Source organism: Hyposmocoma kahamanoa, unplaced genomic scaffold (assembly GCF_003589595.1).
Source record: "Hyposmocoma kahamanoa isolate Upper Pololo Valley unplaced genomic scaffold, ASM358959v1 95, whole genome shotgun sequence".
Taxonomy (NCBI): Eukaryota; Metazoa; Arthropoda; class Insecta; order Lepidoptera; family Cosmopterigidae; genus Hyposmocoma; species Hyposmocoma kahamanoa.
This window is the reverse complement of record NW_020654972.1, coordinates 4,590,792-4,605,556: the sequence shown is the minus strand read 5'-3', so window position 1 is coordinate 4,605,556 and position 14,765 is coordinate 4,590,792. Positions and strand designations below refer to the sequence as shown.

The following is a 14,765-nucleotide window of genomic DNA, read 5'->3' as shown; positions in this document are numbered from 1 at the left end:
ATAACGAATGGCGTTTTATTTGTTTTAACATTGAAAATATTTCACTTCGACGACCACAAAGAGTAATCGGTTATCTGCAAAACCACGATTTTACAAGAGAGCGTTTTAAAAGTAAAAATTTGACATTTTCTGATGTAACACAGAATTAGCATATATATTAAAAAGCTAATATTTGAAGGATATTGAGAATATAATATGTATTATTTTTTCAAGTTTCGAAACTCTCTACTGTAAAACCATGATCTTGCAGATAACCGGTTACTCTTTGCTGAAGTCGACTTTACCTAAGTAATTGCAACAGTGTACCGTCGTCGCTTTGGGATGAATACCTTGTATCTGATTTCTATGTAATTTCCAGGGCTCTGCAGGAAGCAGGTCTGTCGGATGCTATATTACTTTAATAATATATAACCAAGAACTTTACAAGTTATGCTTCAACAAAAATTAAAAATCTCACAATCTTTTACTTTGAGATGACGATACGTATTTTTTTATACTTGTTTACGACTTTAGTTAGTCTATTAATCCAAAAATGCTATACACAATTTAATATAAAATTTATACTTACTCCAGTAGGATTCACGTCGTTAAGACTTAGGGTCGTATTCTAGAACTCTACTCAATGCTCAAGTTAGGATTTGAGTATGGTTTAAAGCACTCGAAATCATACTCAAGTCCCTGCCATTAGGGTCGTATTTCCAGTGCTTGTGTTTCAATTGCAATCCTGACTTGAGCATTGAGTAGAGTTCTAGAGTACGACCCTTAATTTGCAAAATTTTTTTTTTATCAGATTAGATATGTATAAAATAACATGACGGCTTAAATTAATGCAAGAATCGTTCTGCCATAACTGCCTTTCTATTATCATTAGAGCCTCGCAACATCCAACCCTGACCAGGACTTTTGTGAGTATCTTCCATAGGCTCATCTTCAGCAGCCATTAGTTGAATAAGAAACATACGCCTATGTCTGTCAGAAGTGTTCTTATAGCTACCATGTAACAGCAAGTACGAAAACACTACGATATCTCCAGGTTCACAAACTATCGGCGTGGCTTTATCTAAGGGATATTTGTTTGGATCCTGGTAATGGTATATATGATCTATGCCATCTCCTTTGTGGCCTACGTCTTCTAAGGGTCCATTCTTGTGGGACCCGGGGTAAACACATAGTCCACCGTTGGAAGGATCAGACTGGTCCAAGCACAGAAAAGCCGCGACCATAGAGTGTTTCTTGAAGGGGAAGTAGTGGTAATCTTGATGCATCAGGTAAGGAGCTCCTTTGCCTGGAGGTTTGTCGTGGGCTTTTGTATGATGAAGAAGAATGTTTGGAGTTCCCATTAGGTCTTCAAGAGCTTCTAAAAGATTGTTATTGTGGAGGAAATGTGAAAAAATAGCACTATGGAATTGTAGATTGTGGATTGAATGCACGGAATAGTCTTCAGTTTTTGCAGCTTCTTTCATTTCTTTGCCTTCCCAAGCAGCTTCCATTCCCGGATTGTTCTTCAGTTTAAAGATTCTGTTATATTCTTTGTCTATTACTTTGAATTCATTTTCAGTGAGGATATTGGATAGCTTGATAAATCCATTGTCTTTCCAGAATTGTTTCTGCTCGTTTGTAAGACGCACCATCTTGACAATATTTTTGCTTATCTGTAATAGAAGAAATAACTGATTTGTAGATAATCTAAGTCAAAATCAGCTCTCTATTTTGCAATTGTTTTTAAATATCAAATAAGTCGTGGAGGAAAGCGTCGGTTTATGAATGTGGGACAATGTACCTACCTAACGCTTGTGTAATTTCTTACACTCAATAGGTCAGTGATGTAGACTGATCTAAGCTAGTAGAGCTCCTTATGAACGAGTTCGTCTAGTGAAGTACTGCCACGTTACCTATTTCTGCCGCCAAGCAGTAATCTTGTTAACTTATGTCTCAAAGAGACGGGCGCTGTGGCAGTGCCCCTCAGATCTTTGCGATTTAAACTCTAAGCGGCATTGCAACTGTCATGGAGAGGCGTTGTCGCCATTAGGCACACGACTTGTTCGTCCCGTCACCTAGTATTATAAAAAAAGCATACAACGCATGTCTTACAAAATTCACGACCTAGTTAATATATCGGTAGTCAGATAGAATTGAAATCTAAAATCGTGTACATTTGTTTTTTTCGAATAACCAACGTTTCAGGCTCTTTACAGACCCTAATTCCATGGTCACGGTAGACAGCCGTTTAGGTTCAAAATTTAGATCTGAAGAAATAGTTTTATTTTCCAATTTGTGGCAATCCCGAAAACCGTACTCTAATAGTCAGTTAGTCAACTAACGTACAAAAAAGGCACCTTACCTTATAATGGCGCGTGTGTTTATGCTCTCAATGGTTTCTAGGTATATTCTGAATTGAACTAAACATTCGCACGGATTTATACTCTCCTACTGATCAATTCCATGAACTTGATAACCTATTGCTTGTTTACGAGTTCTTATGATTTCGATGTTATCATGTTAAATAACATAATACCATGATAGATTATTAAGGAGTATATGTTAAGAAGATACTTTATAATGAATTATTTTTAAATAATACGTCAAGTATGATAGAACTTTCACACTGAAGTTTCTGTACTTTATTCAACATGCTATTACTTTATTTTAGATTTTACATAATGAGAAAAAAAGTAGTTCAATTTACGTTATTTAAGTTTTATTTTCTCAGCATAACAGCATGAGATGCGATTTATTATATATAACAAATCTTTTGTGCATTTTTGTCAAAACAAATGCATTTAATCGAGTTCTTAGGTTTTCGCCATTGTTGCACATAGAAAATGAAATTATTTTTCCGGATTAAACTCGCGTATATTTGTTTTTTCAAACAAACCCAGGATGCTGCGAGAGGTCATTGAAATTAAAAAACATCCTAATTTCAACAGGGAAGATGGTTTTTCCCACCAATAGTTTGGGATCCAGTATTTCCTCTGATGAAAAATCCTAAAAAATATAACACTGCAGTACTGATTAATATGTCTTAATTTGTTGTAATTTCCATTATTAATTAATAATAAATTTAACTGAATAAAAATTCATATTCTTAATATAAAATAATTTGTAAAACAGATGTAGCGTAAATTGGTTATGTTCTTTGTAAAATTAAAAATAAGGTATTTAATTAATAACTTTTGTAACTATAGTGAAAAAATAGGGTGATTTGCATTAATATTAGAAATAACTGGTGGATGACTTTACCACCTCAGTCAATCGTGATATGTTGATGAAACGTTGGTTTGTTTGGAAAAACAAATATATTAGGGGTTAAAGTATGAAATTGCCGTTTTATTGCAATAGGTTCTTTGAATTTTCATAGAATCTTCATGGTTTGAGGTTTTCGAATGAAACTTTTTTCAAATGGTTTCTGGGATTTTTGTTTTTTTTTAAATTTGAAACATTTGAATATCGACTTTCAGTTGTTTTTGTTATTCAATTTAGACAAGAAAGATGGATACTGCGAAAATTCGAGTGATTTTTGAATACGAGTTCCGACGCGGAACTAACGCGGCAGAAACAGCCCGCAATATCAATGCTGCGTTTGGAGAGGGGTCTACTAATGAACGCACCGTGCGGTTTTGGTTTAAACGCTTTCGTGATGGAAATTTCGACTTAAAGAACGAGCCACGAGGAAGACCGCCCACACAGGTGAATAACGATGAATTAAGAGAGATAGTGGAAGCCGATCCTAGTCAAACTACCCAGGAATTAGCGGCATGGTTTAACGTTACCTTACCCACAATATTGACTCACTTGCGTCAAATCAATAAAATAAAAAAATACGAAAAATGGGTGCCTCATGATTTGACTGATCTGCAGAAAGAAACGCGTGTTGAAACTTGTGTTGCCTTGTTGAACCGGTACAGAAATGAAGGAATATTGGATCGAATTGTAACATGTGATGAAAAGTGGATTCTTTATGATAACCGGAAAAGCAAAATGCAATGGCTGACCCCAGGTCAAATGCCACAACAGTATCCTAAAGCAAAACTTACCAATAAAAAGGTAATGGTAACTGTTTGGTGGTCTCAGCATGGTGTTATTCACTATAGTTTTCTCCGATCTGGTCAAGCAATAACGGCAGATGTCTATTGTGCCGAACTCCGAACCATGTTGACAAAACTAGCAGTAAAACAGCCCCGACTCATGAATCGATCTTCACCATTATTGCTCCACGACAACGCGAGACTTCACACAGCACGAGAAACCATTTTGACCCTTCAGGAACTGCAGTTAGAAACCATTCGTCATCCTCCGTATTCACCAGACCTTGCTCCAACGGACTACCATTTTTTTCGTGATTTGGACAATTATCTACGTGACAAGAAGTTTTCTTCCCAGGAGGCAGTACAAAATGCTTTCACACAGTTTGTGCAGTCTAGATCGTCGGAGTTCTATCGCAAAGGCATTAATAACCTTCCCATTAGATGGCAGCAAAATGTATAGATAATAATGGCAACTATTTTGATTAAATAAATTTGTTAAAAATTTAAAAAATAAACAATTTAGATTTTCAGTACAAATCGGCAATTTCATACTTTAACCCCTATTATATATACGCGATTTAAATCCGGAAAAATAGTTTCAATTTCCTAAATGCATTTTAATTTTGTAAAATGAACGTTTCATATGACATTATTCCATATGAATGACCTACTTCCAGAGTTAAAGTAGTCGTGACATTTAGACGGATACCGAAGTCTTAATATAAGGGTTCCTATTTTTTAACCGGCTTCAAAAAGGAGGAGGTTCTCAATTCGACGACGAACAAGTCGTGCGCCTGATGGTAAACGACACGCCTGTCTATAACAATTGCAGTGCCACTCAGAGTTTTAAATCGCAAAGATCTGAGGGGTATTGCCACTGCGCCCGTCACCCTGAGAAATAAGTTGACAAGTCCCAAGTGGCTGTAATTTCACCTGCTGGTGAGGGCGCTCCATTATCCTTCTAAATCGGAACGCAGTATTGCTAACATTACTGCTTGGCGACGGAAATAGGAAAGGCGGCAGTACTTCCCTGGACGAACTCTTTCACAAAGAGCTCTACTGCTGTTAAAGCTACTGAGCTTTAACATAAGCTGTCAGGTCCTTCGAAAAATAAAACGAAAAGCAAACATTGTCTTCAACCACTACAAGCACAACGAAACAGCCTGTAGGATTTTCGTAAAGGCTGTATCTTGAGCATGAACACCGTGTCGTGTACTTATGTTTTCTGCAACAATGCTGATTGTCGAAATAATGGTTCAATCTTGGATATTTTTTCGAAAATCTGTAACAAAAGTATTGTTTCTAATGCTCTTTGTCTGTTTTTCAGAGTGGAAAATGTCGAATATTTGCCAACGGTACATCAGGCGCCACTGCCACGAGAGGAATGGCGGTTCATACATGAAGGTAATCAACTACGTACCTACATAATATATTTTTTCTAACAATTGTTAATACACGATCTAATACTTAGAAAGAATTCCTTCAATCCAGCTGAATTCACAAGAATAAGTAAATAAGCTTAGTTGGCCTAGCGTCTGAAACGGTTTCCAGGAAGACCTTGGTTCAAATCCAGCCGGATCGAAGGATTTTTTAAATAGCTACGCATCTTTGTTTTAATAATTATAGCAAACTAGTGGAGCAATTTCATAAAAATAATTTAATATCATGGTAGCCAAACAAAAAAACAGTCAAACATCGTGACATTCAAACTTAAAAAATGTTATATTTCTTGTTTATAACTAATATGTGTTATGTAGGGTACATTCTAGTTAAGATAAATATGTAACGTGATGTAGGGTAAATCCGAAATGTCAGTGATTAAATGGCTGAAACCGGACAGACGTGTTTTTCTTTTGTACAAGTCAAACACGTCTGTCAAAGTTTGTTTTGTAAATCTTCACTTTGTCGAAGTCAATGATTGTTTTTTAAGTGTCAGCTGGTGGTGTTAGTGGTAGTAGTTCACTGAGAGAACAATTAATTATATCTCTATTGAGAGGTCGTAGTAGCGTAATGGTTCGGTAGATCAAACCATCACGCTACCACGACTTTCAATTAGAGAGCCGAGAGTTCAAACCCGGATCTGCACCTGAAAGGTTTTCAGAATTTATGTGCGAAATGTAATTTGAAATTTACCATGACTTTTCATGTCATGAAACCTGCACACATCTGCAAAACAATTTAATAATGTGTCCACTCGGGCCCGTACCCGTGTGGCAACTACAGCCAAAGCCCTCTTATTGTGAGAGAAGGCCTGTACCTAGCAGTGCAGACTAATATATAGCCTAACTATTATTTATAAGCAAAGTTTTTTAACAAGGCGCTATGTTAAAATCGGGTTAAAATTCATTATCGCCCGAAATCGAGGGCAAAAACTGTATAAATAGTTGTACGAACTAGCGCTAGGAATAAAATATCACTTGTACTGAGATTACCGAGTTTAATAAACATAATAATAATCTCAGTACAGAGTACTAAAAAAACCGACCTCAAAAGTACGTGGAATTACGTCTATTTGCTAAGTTTTATTGAAATATCCCTTAGTTCGCCACTATACAGGACTTGACACTGGAGATAATAAAAATAGGTTCTCACTACGACACTACTCAAAGTATATTGAGAGAAAAACGCCTTGAATTAGAGAAATAGCAAAATCAACCATTAAAGTAATTGCTCCTAAACTAAAGTTAGGCGCTATTTATAAAAATGCGTGAACAGCCACCCTTGGAGGTGGATGATTTTCTTCAAAATGAAATGGGACCACTATGGAAGTACCCGCTTTCCAACAAAAAAAGAATCATGAAAATCGGTTCACAAATACCGGAGTTATCGCGTAACATACATACAAAAAAAAAAGAACATACAGTCGAATTGAGAACCTCCTCCTTTTTTGAAGTCGGTTTAAAATAGGGCGAATTACAAATCGTCGCCTTACTTTCTCAAACTCGTATTTTAAAAAGCATTAAGCTACTGAAATGCAAAAAATGGATTGTATACAAATTTCGCAGCCTGATTTCACGTCACATTTCCTTCATATTCACACACAGGCTTTTACCTATTCATCAAGTAATGCATCCAATATGACAGCCTTGATAAGAAATTTAAAAAAAATAGAAGGTTTTGCCATCTCCTGAATAATCACTCAAATTCAAATTCAAATTCAAAATGATCTTTGTTTCATAAGTGAGCATTATTATACTTGAAATCGTCACAATGGTTAAACTCACAGACCACATAAACTCTACCGCTCATTCGTAAGGCATATTTCCCTGAGAATATGAGCAAGAAACTCTAGGGGTTGCTTTTTGTAAATAACATTTGTAAACATTCAACATTTACAATATATATTTTTTTGTTTTGAAACATCAGAGATCGAGACTACCTCCATGAGCTGAACGGGTTACTACCACGGATTTTTGTCATCCAAGTACGCAGAAGTTGTATAAAACTCTTTATAATAACATACGAGTTTGAGAGAGTAAGGCGACGAATTGTAGCCCTGCGGTACGGACCGCGAGTAGCAACGGGCTGCCTCGCCGCGGTTGGCATTAAAAAAACAAAGTGGAATACAAAAAAAAAACCTAAATGTACTTTATTTTCTAAAATTACTATATTATTTAAACAATGAGGGCGTCGCTAACAAACTTTATACAACCAAATATTTGTAACTAAAAAAGTATTCACATAGGTATTTTGTTTTTCTATTCAATCGATAGAACGCATTGAAACGAATCGATACAAAAATCGTTAGATAGTATGCTATTTAATCGATTTTCATAATAATCGAATCGTAGTTTATTCCGAGTAGTGAATGAGAGTCCACAGAATTCCAATACGGTAGTGTTTGGAGTTGACTCTTTTTCGTCTAAAAAGATTTTTTTTTAATACTAACTCGTACGCCTGGTCACTCAGAGCTTTAAATCTGGGGGGCACTGCCACTGTGCCCGACACCCTGAGGCAGAAGTTGACATGTCCCTTGTGCCTGTAATTTCACCAACACCGTTACCATTCGAAACCGGAACGCGAACTCCTGCTGCCGATGTCCCCATATTTATACCAATAATTGACTTGCATTTTTCATATCAGTAAAACAGATTTGTGTTCCATCAGGTCACTGGTCACATGATGTTAATTACAAGTTGCTAGGTCATAAGTTCAGTGAATATATTGTATGGCTCACATGATGTTATGTAATCTGTTTTACGTTTGTGAATGGAATATTATGGCACCACACCATTGCCGAGTCATGGGCCAATCATACTTGTTATAAATTTAAATTTCTTATCAATATTAAAACAAACATAGTACGCGTAACTATCATACGTTATGAAGTTGCCATTTTAGTAAGTTAGTGTCCAAACCAAATTTGCTTAATTGTTGTGACAACCGAATTAGCCTGATTTACTGGAATCTAATGTTATTAGTCCGAAAATAACATAAATTAATATTTACTTTGTAAAAATGAAAGTCGTAGCTGTTGAAATAACAAACTAATAACGTTTGAACCCACTCCTGTAAAATTTGATCAAGTGAAGACGCGCCTTTACACTATCCCCGACGATAAGATTGTGCATTTCTGCGAATAGAGGGTATTGAGTTATGTCACAGTTTTATGCAGTAAGCACCATCATAAAGGGTACATGTCATATTTCCATATCTAAGTATAAGTTCCGAAGTTTAGAAAAAAGTTTTATATTTCATTAATCCTAAAATAGATAGTATTTAGCAAAATCTGAATCAATATACTAAGTAAGTAGATTGTCATGCAGGAAAATATTTTTTTTTAATCGACTTTTAAAAAGGAGGAGGTTCTCAATTCGACTGTTATTACGTGCGTGCGTGCGAACGTACGTGCGTGCATGCGTGCGTTCGTGCATGCGTGTTCTTGTGTGTGTGTCTATGTGAAAGATGTTACACTGTGTTTGTACTTTTTGTTTTTTTTTTGGGAAAGTAAGTGGTCCCATTGAACATATTCCAACTGTATACAGAGACGGCCACACTGGCCACACAATTTTTATAACGTACGAGTTTATATGAACCCTGTCACACTGAAACGCGAGGTCGACACACGGCCGCCGCGCGCCCGGAACGCTTCCGCGACCGCTTTTGTGTGGCGTGAGCGTAAGGGTGGCAAATTAAGAGATGAATCCGATTTATTGGATTTCATACACTTTCTGCTAACCAATTTCAATAAAACTGGGTAAAAAGATTTAATTTCACAAACTTTTACGGTTTTTTTTATAAAATAGTTGTAATTATTTCCGATGTAAATGGTGTATTATTTTTCAAACAAAGCAAAGTGTTGGGTTATTTACTGGTCCCATGGTCAGTACCATCACAGTCAACCGTGACTTGTCTACAATTTACGTAAATATGATTAAGTATTAAATATGAAATGTATTTATTTATACATAGTTGTTTATATTTTTAACGGGGCTGTTCTTTTGTTTTGGAGTGAAACAATTACCTGTCAATTGTTTCGAATTCGGGTTGGCCAATCAGTGCGCAGTTGTCACCGTAATGATTTGGCAGAATAGTTTTCAAACAAATTAAATGACATTTCGTCTCTATTTCTGGTTATATACTCGATGATTGAAGTACCCTAATCTTGATATGCGTTGCCTTAAGTTGAATAAAAGATTTGTTGAAAGCAAGATGAATTCCGAAAAAAAAAACATAGATAAAGCGATTATTATTAATTGCAGCGTTCTTAGCGTAGACTTTCTTACCATTCGTCTTACGTGGCAATCGTTTACTAAATAACAACTCACCCTCACCAAATATTGGTCAACTCTTTATTACAATAAAACATATACTACGTTGGTCAGAATAAAGCTAGGTATGTGTACAAATACCTGATAATTCAATTTGTCCCCTATAATGTTATTTGCCACGCGTAATTTTAAAAACGTATTTCAAAGTATAGCAGTTCTTTTTGTGTATGAGATAGGGTTTGATCACTATGTTTTGTAGTGCACGTATTAGTTTCATCATAGTACAATAAGACCAAGTACGACAACTCCCGCCTGTTCGTCGCATAAATGCCCATATTTCTCTCGGAGCACAGGGTTGTTACTTTCATCATTCAGTTGCACCTCAACCAGAAATGAGGAGATCCGTACAATAGATGGCCGTTGGGGCAGAAAGGTTCTCGAATGGAGACCACGAACCGGTAGGTGGGAAACGGCCCCCTACTAGATGGACGGATGACCTGGTCCGACCGGCTAGCCTGGTAATCTTTCGGGAAAGCCTATGTCCAGCAGTGGACGTCTTCCGGCTGATTTGTTGATGATCTTTTTTATGATGCCAAGTGACAGGACGAATATGTCGTGCGCCTGATGTTAAGCTCCACGCCTGTCCATTGCAGGTGTAGTGCCACTAGGATCATTAAATCGCAAAAATCTGAGGGACACTGGCACTGCATCTATCACCCTGAGACATAAGTCGAGAGTCCCATGTGCCTGTAATTTCACCAACAACCTTACCCGTATAAGTAAGGTGGCAGTACTTCCTTGGACGAACTCTTTCAGAAGGACCTCTACGGCTGCTAAAATCACAGTATTCTTATGCTATATTGAAATAACTTTTGTTAAATGCAGCAAGTACTTACGTATTGATATTTTTATACCTGCGTCGTGGATTGATATCTTGATTTTGGAGTATGATTATGAAATAAAAATAAAATGCTGAACAATTCTGAATTTGAGGCACTCTTGTTCAAACTACTACAAACACAATAATAAACACTTCTGTAATTTTTTACATGCCGAGCGATTGATTCAATTTTATAATTAATAGTGCGTGCTTACGCACACATTGGCGAGATTATGCCAAGATGTGCGTCCTCCTTCCATCGTCATCACACCTTTTTAATCACATTTTTTCTGGTTCCTGGCTACTTGTTTTCAAATTTTGAATCGTTCTTTAATTCCTTTGCCTCGTTATTCTCATTTTGTTCCGACCCGTCGTCACTGTCTGCTCAATCGCTGAAGCGAGCAGTGCTGCTTTAATAATTTTGTAATGTAGCGTTGTACCTGTTTTTATACTCTTTTTTGTTACAGCCTTTTTTTCTTTCGACTTTACTTATGGGATCAATTATGTGGACCGGATTTTATTTCATTGCCGTGATCCTGGTCACGGTATGTTAACGGCTTACAACTTATTCACACACTTATAAGCCGCGCAGCTACGTTTGTATGGAGTTATCATACTTGTCTTATTATACTATGTTTTCATGCGGCAAGCATTGAATGGTCACTCCAAAGCGATGACATTTAATTTCTATGCACTTGACGTTTCCATTTCCTTGTTTGTTAGCGAGTTCCTCTGTGGTGGGCCACACATCTGGTCCTGATGTGAAATTGAAAACAGTTTAATCAAATTTGCGGTCGACGTGTTTTGCAATATCGGCAATGAAGGGGTGAGCTTGATAGATAAACAGTATATAGATAATTGAGGTGGTTAATAAATTCGTGTTATTTATAATATTATTAAAAAAAAAAATATCAACTTCTGAAATTAAAACAATACTATGGGTATATTTTTCTGAGTGGAGCCCACATTATTATACTTTTTTTATGACACTAAGTGACGGGACGAACAACTCCCGCGTTTGGTAGTAAGTGACACGCTTATCCATAACAGTTGCAGTGCCACTCAGAGCTTTAAATCGCAAAGATTCGAGGAGTACTGCCACCGCGTCCGTCACCCTGAGACATTGACTAGTCCCATGTGCCTGTAACTTCACTAGCACCCTTACTCTTCAAAACCGGAAAGCAGTAATGCTTACATTAATGTTTGGCGGAAGAAATAGGTAAGGTGGCAGTACTTCCCTGGACGAACTCTTCTATAGGTAGCTCTACTGCTATTGTATAATTGTACTGTTTACGATAATTTTAATAAGAAAAAATATAACGCCATAAAATGTAGTTATCAGCTTTGCGAAGATAAAGACGGCAAGCAATTGTAGGGGTCAAAGATGAGAAACAACATTAAAATGATGGAAACTTTACCATCGACTTGCCGAGAGGAGTCAAATCCAATAATTATAAAGACTGGAAGCGTCGGCGGGGAGTTCATAAAGCGATCATTAAAAGTTTCTTATAAATTTATGGAAATTGCCCATTAGTACGAGGGGACTAAGAGTTAAGGAGGAAATCTTCAAAACAAACTGTCAAAAACAACGGCTAGAGAAGAGTCGCACGTTTTCTAATTGATGGTGTTTGACAAACTTTTGAATATTTGAATGTTTATTTCGGGTTAATAAATTCTTTCGAAGTTATAATGGAAATTTAGCTGTTTTGTAAAAAATGCGCAAATAAACTGATGTTATTGGATTTATCATAATGTTATATACCACACTAAAAGTAAAAGAAGCAATGTACTAAGTAACAAAAAAAAACGACCTTAACAGTTTGTGGAAATACATTTCTTTGCCAAGTTTTATTGAAATCAGCTAACGGAAAGTGGATGAAATCCAAGAAACCCGGATTCATCCCCTAATTTGTCACCCTTAAAAGTGAAATATTGTCTACAAATTTGAATGGAATTTAAAATTTGAACCACAACAGATGTAACCACTTTCCAATAAAAAGATAATCATAGAAATCGATTCACAAACCTCGGAGTAGTCGCGTTACTTACGTAAAAATACAATCTAATTAAGAACCTTCTTCTTATTTGAAGTTCGTTACAAAAAAACAATTATCTATTTAAAAAATGGGCTCAAAAAGCAGCTTCAGCGAAATAAAGAACTTAGCAGTAATTCCGCGTACTGAGACTGACAATAAATTTCTTTTAATCATTCAGACACGAAAGTACCAGGCGGACATAAACAAAAGGAATTTCAAACTTGTACAACGAAGTTTGCGTGTACAGCAGAACTGTGCAGTCGCAGATACACGTATCTCACGTTAGGGCGACCGTTCAATTTCCGATTTCGGTACAAAGCGGCGCCGCTCGTCCCGACTGATCTCCTAGCTGCAAACTGTAACCACATCTAGTACCTATGTATCACGAAGATATGTATAAGCCTTTTTCAAATAAACAAAGACTGTACTTTTTTCTTTTTTTTATGATACTAAGTGACAGACGTAACGATGCTCCTGTTCATAGTATTTCAGAGCCACTCAGAGCTTTAAATCGCGAAGATCTGATGGACATTACTTGCCACTGCGCCTGTCAACCTGACACATAAGCTGACAAGTCCCACGTATCTGTAATTTCACCAGCATCCTTACCCTTCAAAACCGGAACGCAGTATTTGTCACATTACCGCTTAGTGGCTGAAATAGGTTAGGTGGCAGTATTTCTCTAGACTAGACGAACTCCTTCACAAGGAGCTCTACTACGACTAAAATGATGATAATGACATATTTAGCCAAAGTAAAGTGTAAAAGAAACAGTATATCTCATAGCAATCTGCCCTTTCATTTCTCAACCTATAAACCGGCGTAAAAAACTCACCACAATATCTACTTTGGGAACAATAACAAATAGTCTGGCAAATCAGCCGGAGCGTACCTTTGTTTAATAAAAAACATTGCTGAGTTATTAACTCTTGTTTCGCTGTTGCAAATCCCGACGGATGAAGAACTTTCTTCATTTGCATCGACGTGAACAATGCAGCACTGATGTGTTTGTAAAAGTTTATTCAGGAAAGTTGAGGATTTTGCAATAAATGATGGAGGTCGGTGTTGTGGGACTGAAAACGTAAGTTCAATACTTACGTTTTCAGTGTCAGTCATTGATTGAATTGGTTTTAGGAAAAATGTCGTGAATATGCATTTAAAATTGAAAACAGCTCATAACTCAAGATTATTAGCCATCAAGTAAGAAATGCAAATTATTAATTAAAACAACACATCATGACAAAAAAGTTTGGAGAACAATGCAGTACATAGCACTCGTTGATATATTACAGATAGATATTCTGCGGCAGAATGTCTATTTATATATATCTAATACACACTATAAATTTAATAAAATCCAGCACAGACGCACGCACGCAAGTGCAAACGCACGGACGCACACACTCATACACAGCAGTTTACGTATTTTTTTATGATATCAAGTGACGGGACGGACAAGTCGTGTGCCTGGTGGTAAGCAAAACACTTACCATTTGCAGTGCCACATAGACAACATTAATGGCAAATATCTGAGAAGAGCACAGCGCTCCTCACCCTGAAACATAAAGTTTCACGAGCACCTACTTACAAAAAAGTCGGTAAAAGTTTTAAATTTAGTAACAGTCTACCACGCAGTAAAACTCTAAAATGTTCAAGAAGAAAGGCACAAATAAAAAGAGGGGATTGCTTGACAAATAGCCATTGTAAAAAATTCTTTTGTATGTCAGCAAAAACTGAGACAATGCGTTACAGGAGGAGGCACGGCATTATTGTAGCTAAAATAGGTAAATAGGTAGTAATAATAAACTAATATGTAATAATTAAATACAATAAAAATTTATTGATTTTGTATTAATAATGAGCGGGTTTGATTCCCGGTAGTATCTGTTATGGAAACGAACTTTTCTGAATTCCTTCTGTACTGGTTGGTCTGGGTAGCGCCCAGAGTTGAATTCATTGCTCTTGTATTCATAGTAAAGGGGAGTTCCCTAATTAAAGACCAGGTAATTAGTGTGGTTATCTAGTAGATTGTAATTTTAATATTATCCAATGAATTGTTACTATCTTTTAAATTGGAAATGATTTTTTAAACAATTTAAATCGCGTGTTTTTT

The 14,765-nt window shown here is 36.5% G+C and overlaps 2 protein-coding genes across 3 annotated transcripts in view; one reads left to right on the top strand and one right to left on the bottom strand.

Moving 5' to 3' along the window:
* The window catches only part of LOC113238232 (protein sprint), a 380,231-nt gene that overhangs the window by 48,498 nt on the left and 316,968 nt on the right, over positions 1–14,765 (top strand). Inside the window, exon 2 of the mRNA XM_026475034.1 lies at positions 5,353–5,429. Within this exon, the coding sequence (XP_026330819.1) occupies positions 5,361–5,429 (69 nt within the window). The 5' untranslated portion in view covers positions 5,353–5,360. The remainder of the gene's footprint in view (positions 1–5,352; positions 5,430–14,765) is intronic.
* On the bottom strand, positions 764–2,384 carry LOC113238235 (phytanoyl-CoA dioxygenase, peroxisomal-like). 2 transcript variants are annotated; one of them, XM_026475039.1, is made up of 2 exons: positions 2,342–2,384; positions 764–1,652 (listed from the first exon to the last, which is right to left on the bottom strand). In XM_026475039.1, exon 2 carries the CDS (start codon positions 1,629–1,631, stop codon positions 825–827), a length of 807 nt encoding a protein of 268 aa, XP_026330824.1. In that variant the 5' UTR covers positions 1,632–1,652; positions 2,342–2,384; the 3' UTR covers positions 764–824. The 2 variants fall into 2 exon arrangements, with proteins under 2 accessions (XP_026330824.1, XP_026330825.1); XM_026475040.1 differs by lacking the exon at positions 2,342–2,384 and adding an exon at positions 1,893–1,951.

Bases quoted from the DNA above. Each gene is read 5' to 3' on its own strand.
- LOC113238235 (XM_026475039.1), bottom strand. From the start codon at position 1,631: ATGGTGCGTCTTACAAACGAGCAGAAACAATTCTGGAAAGACAATGGA.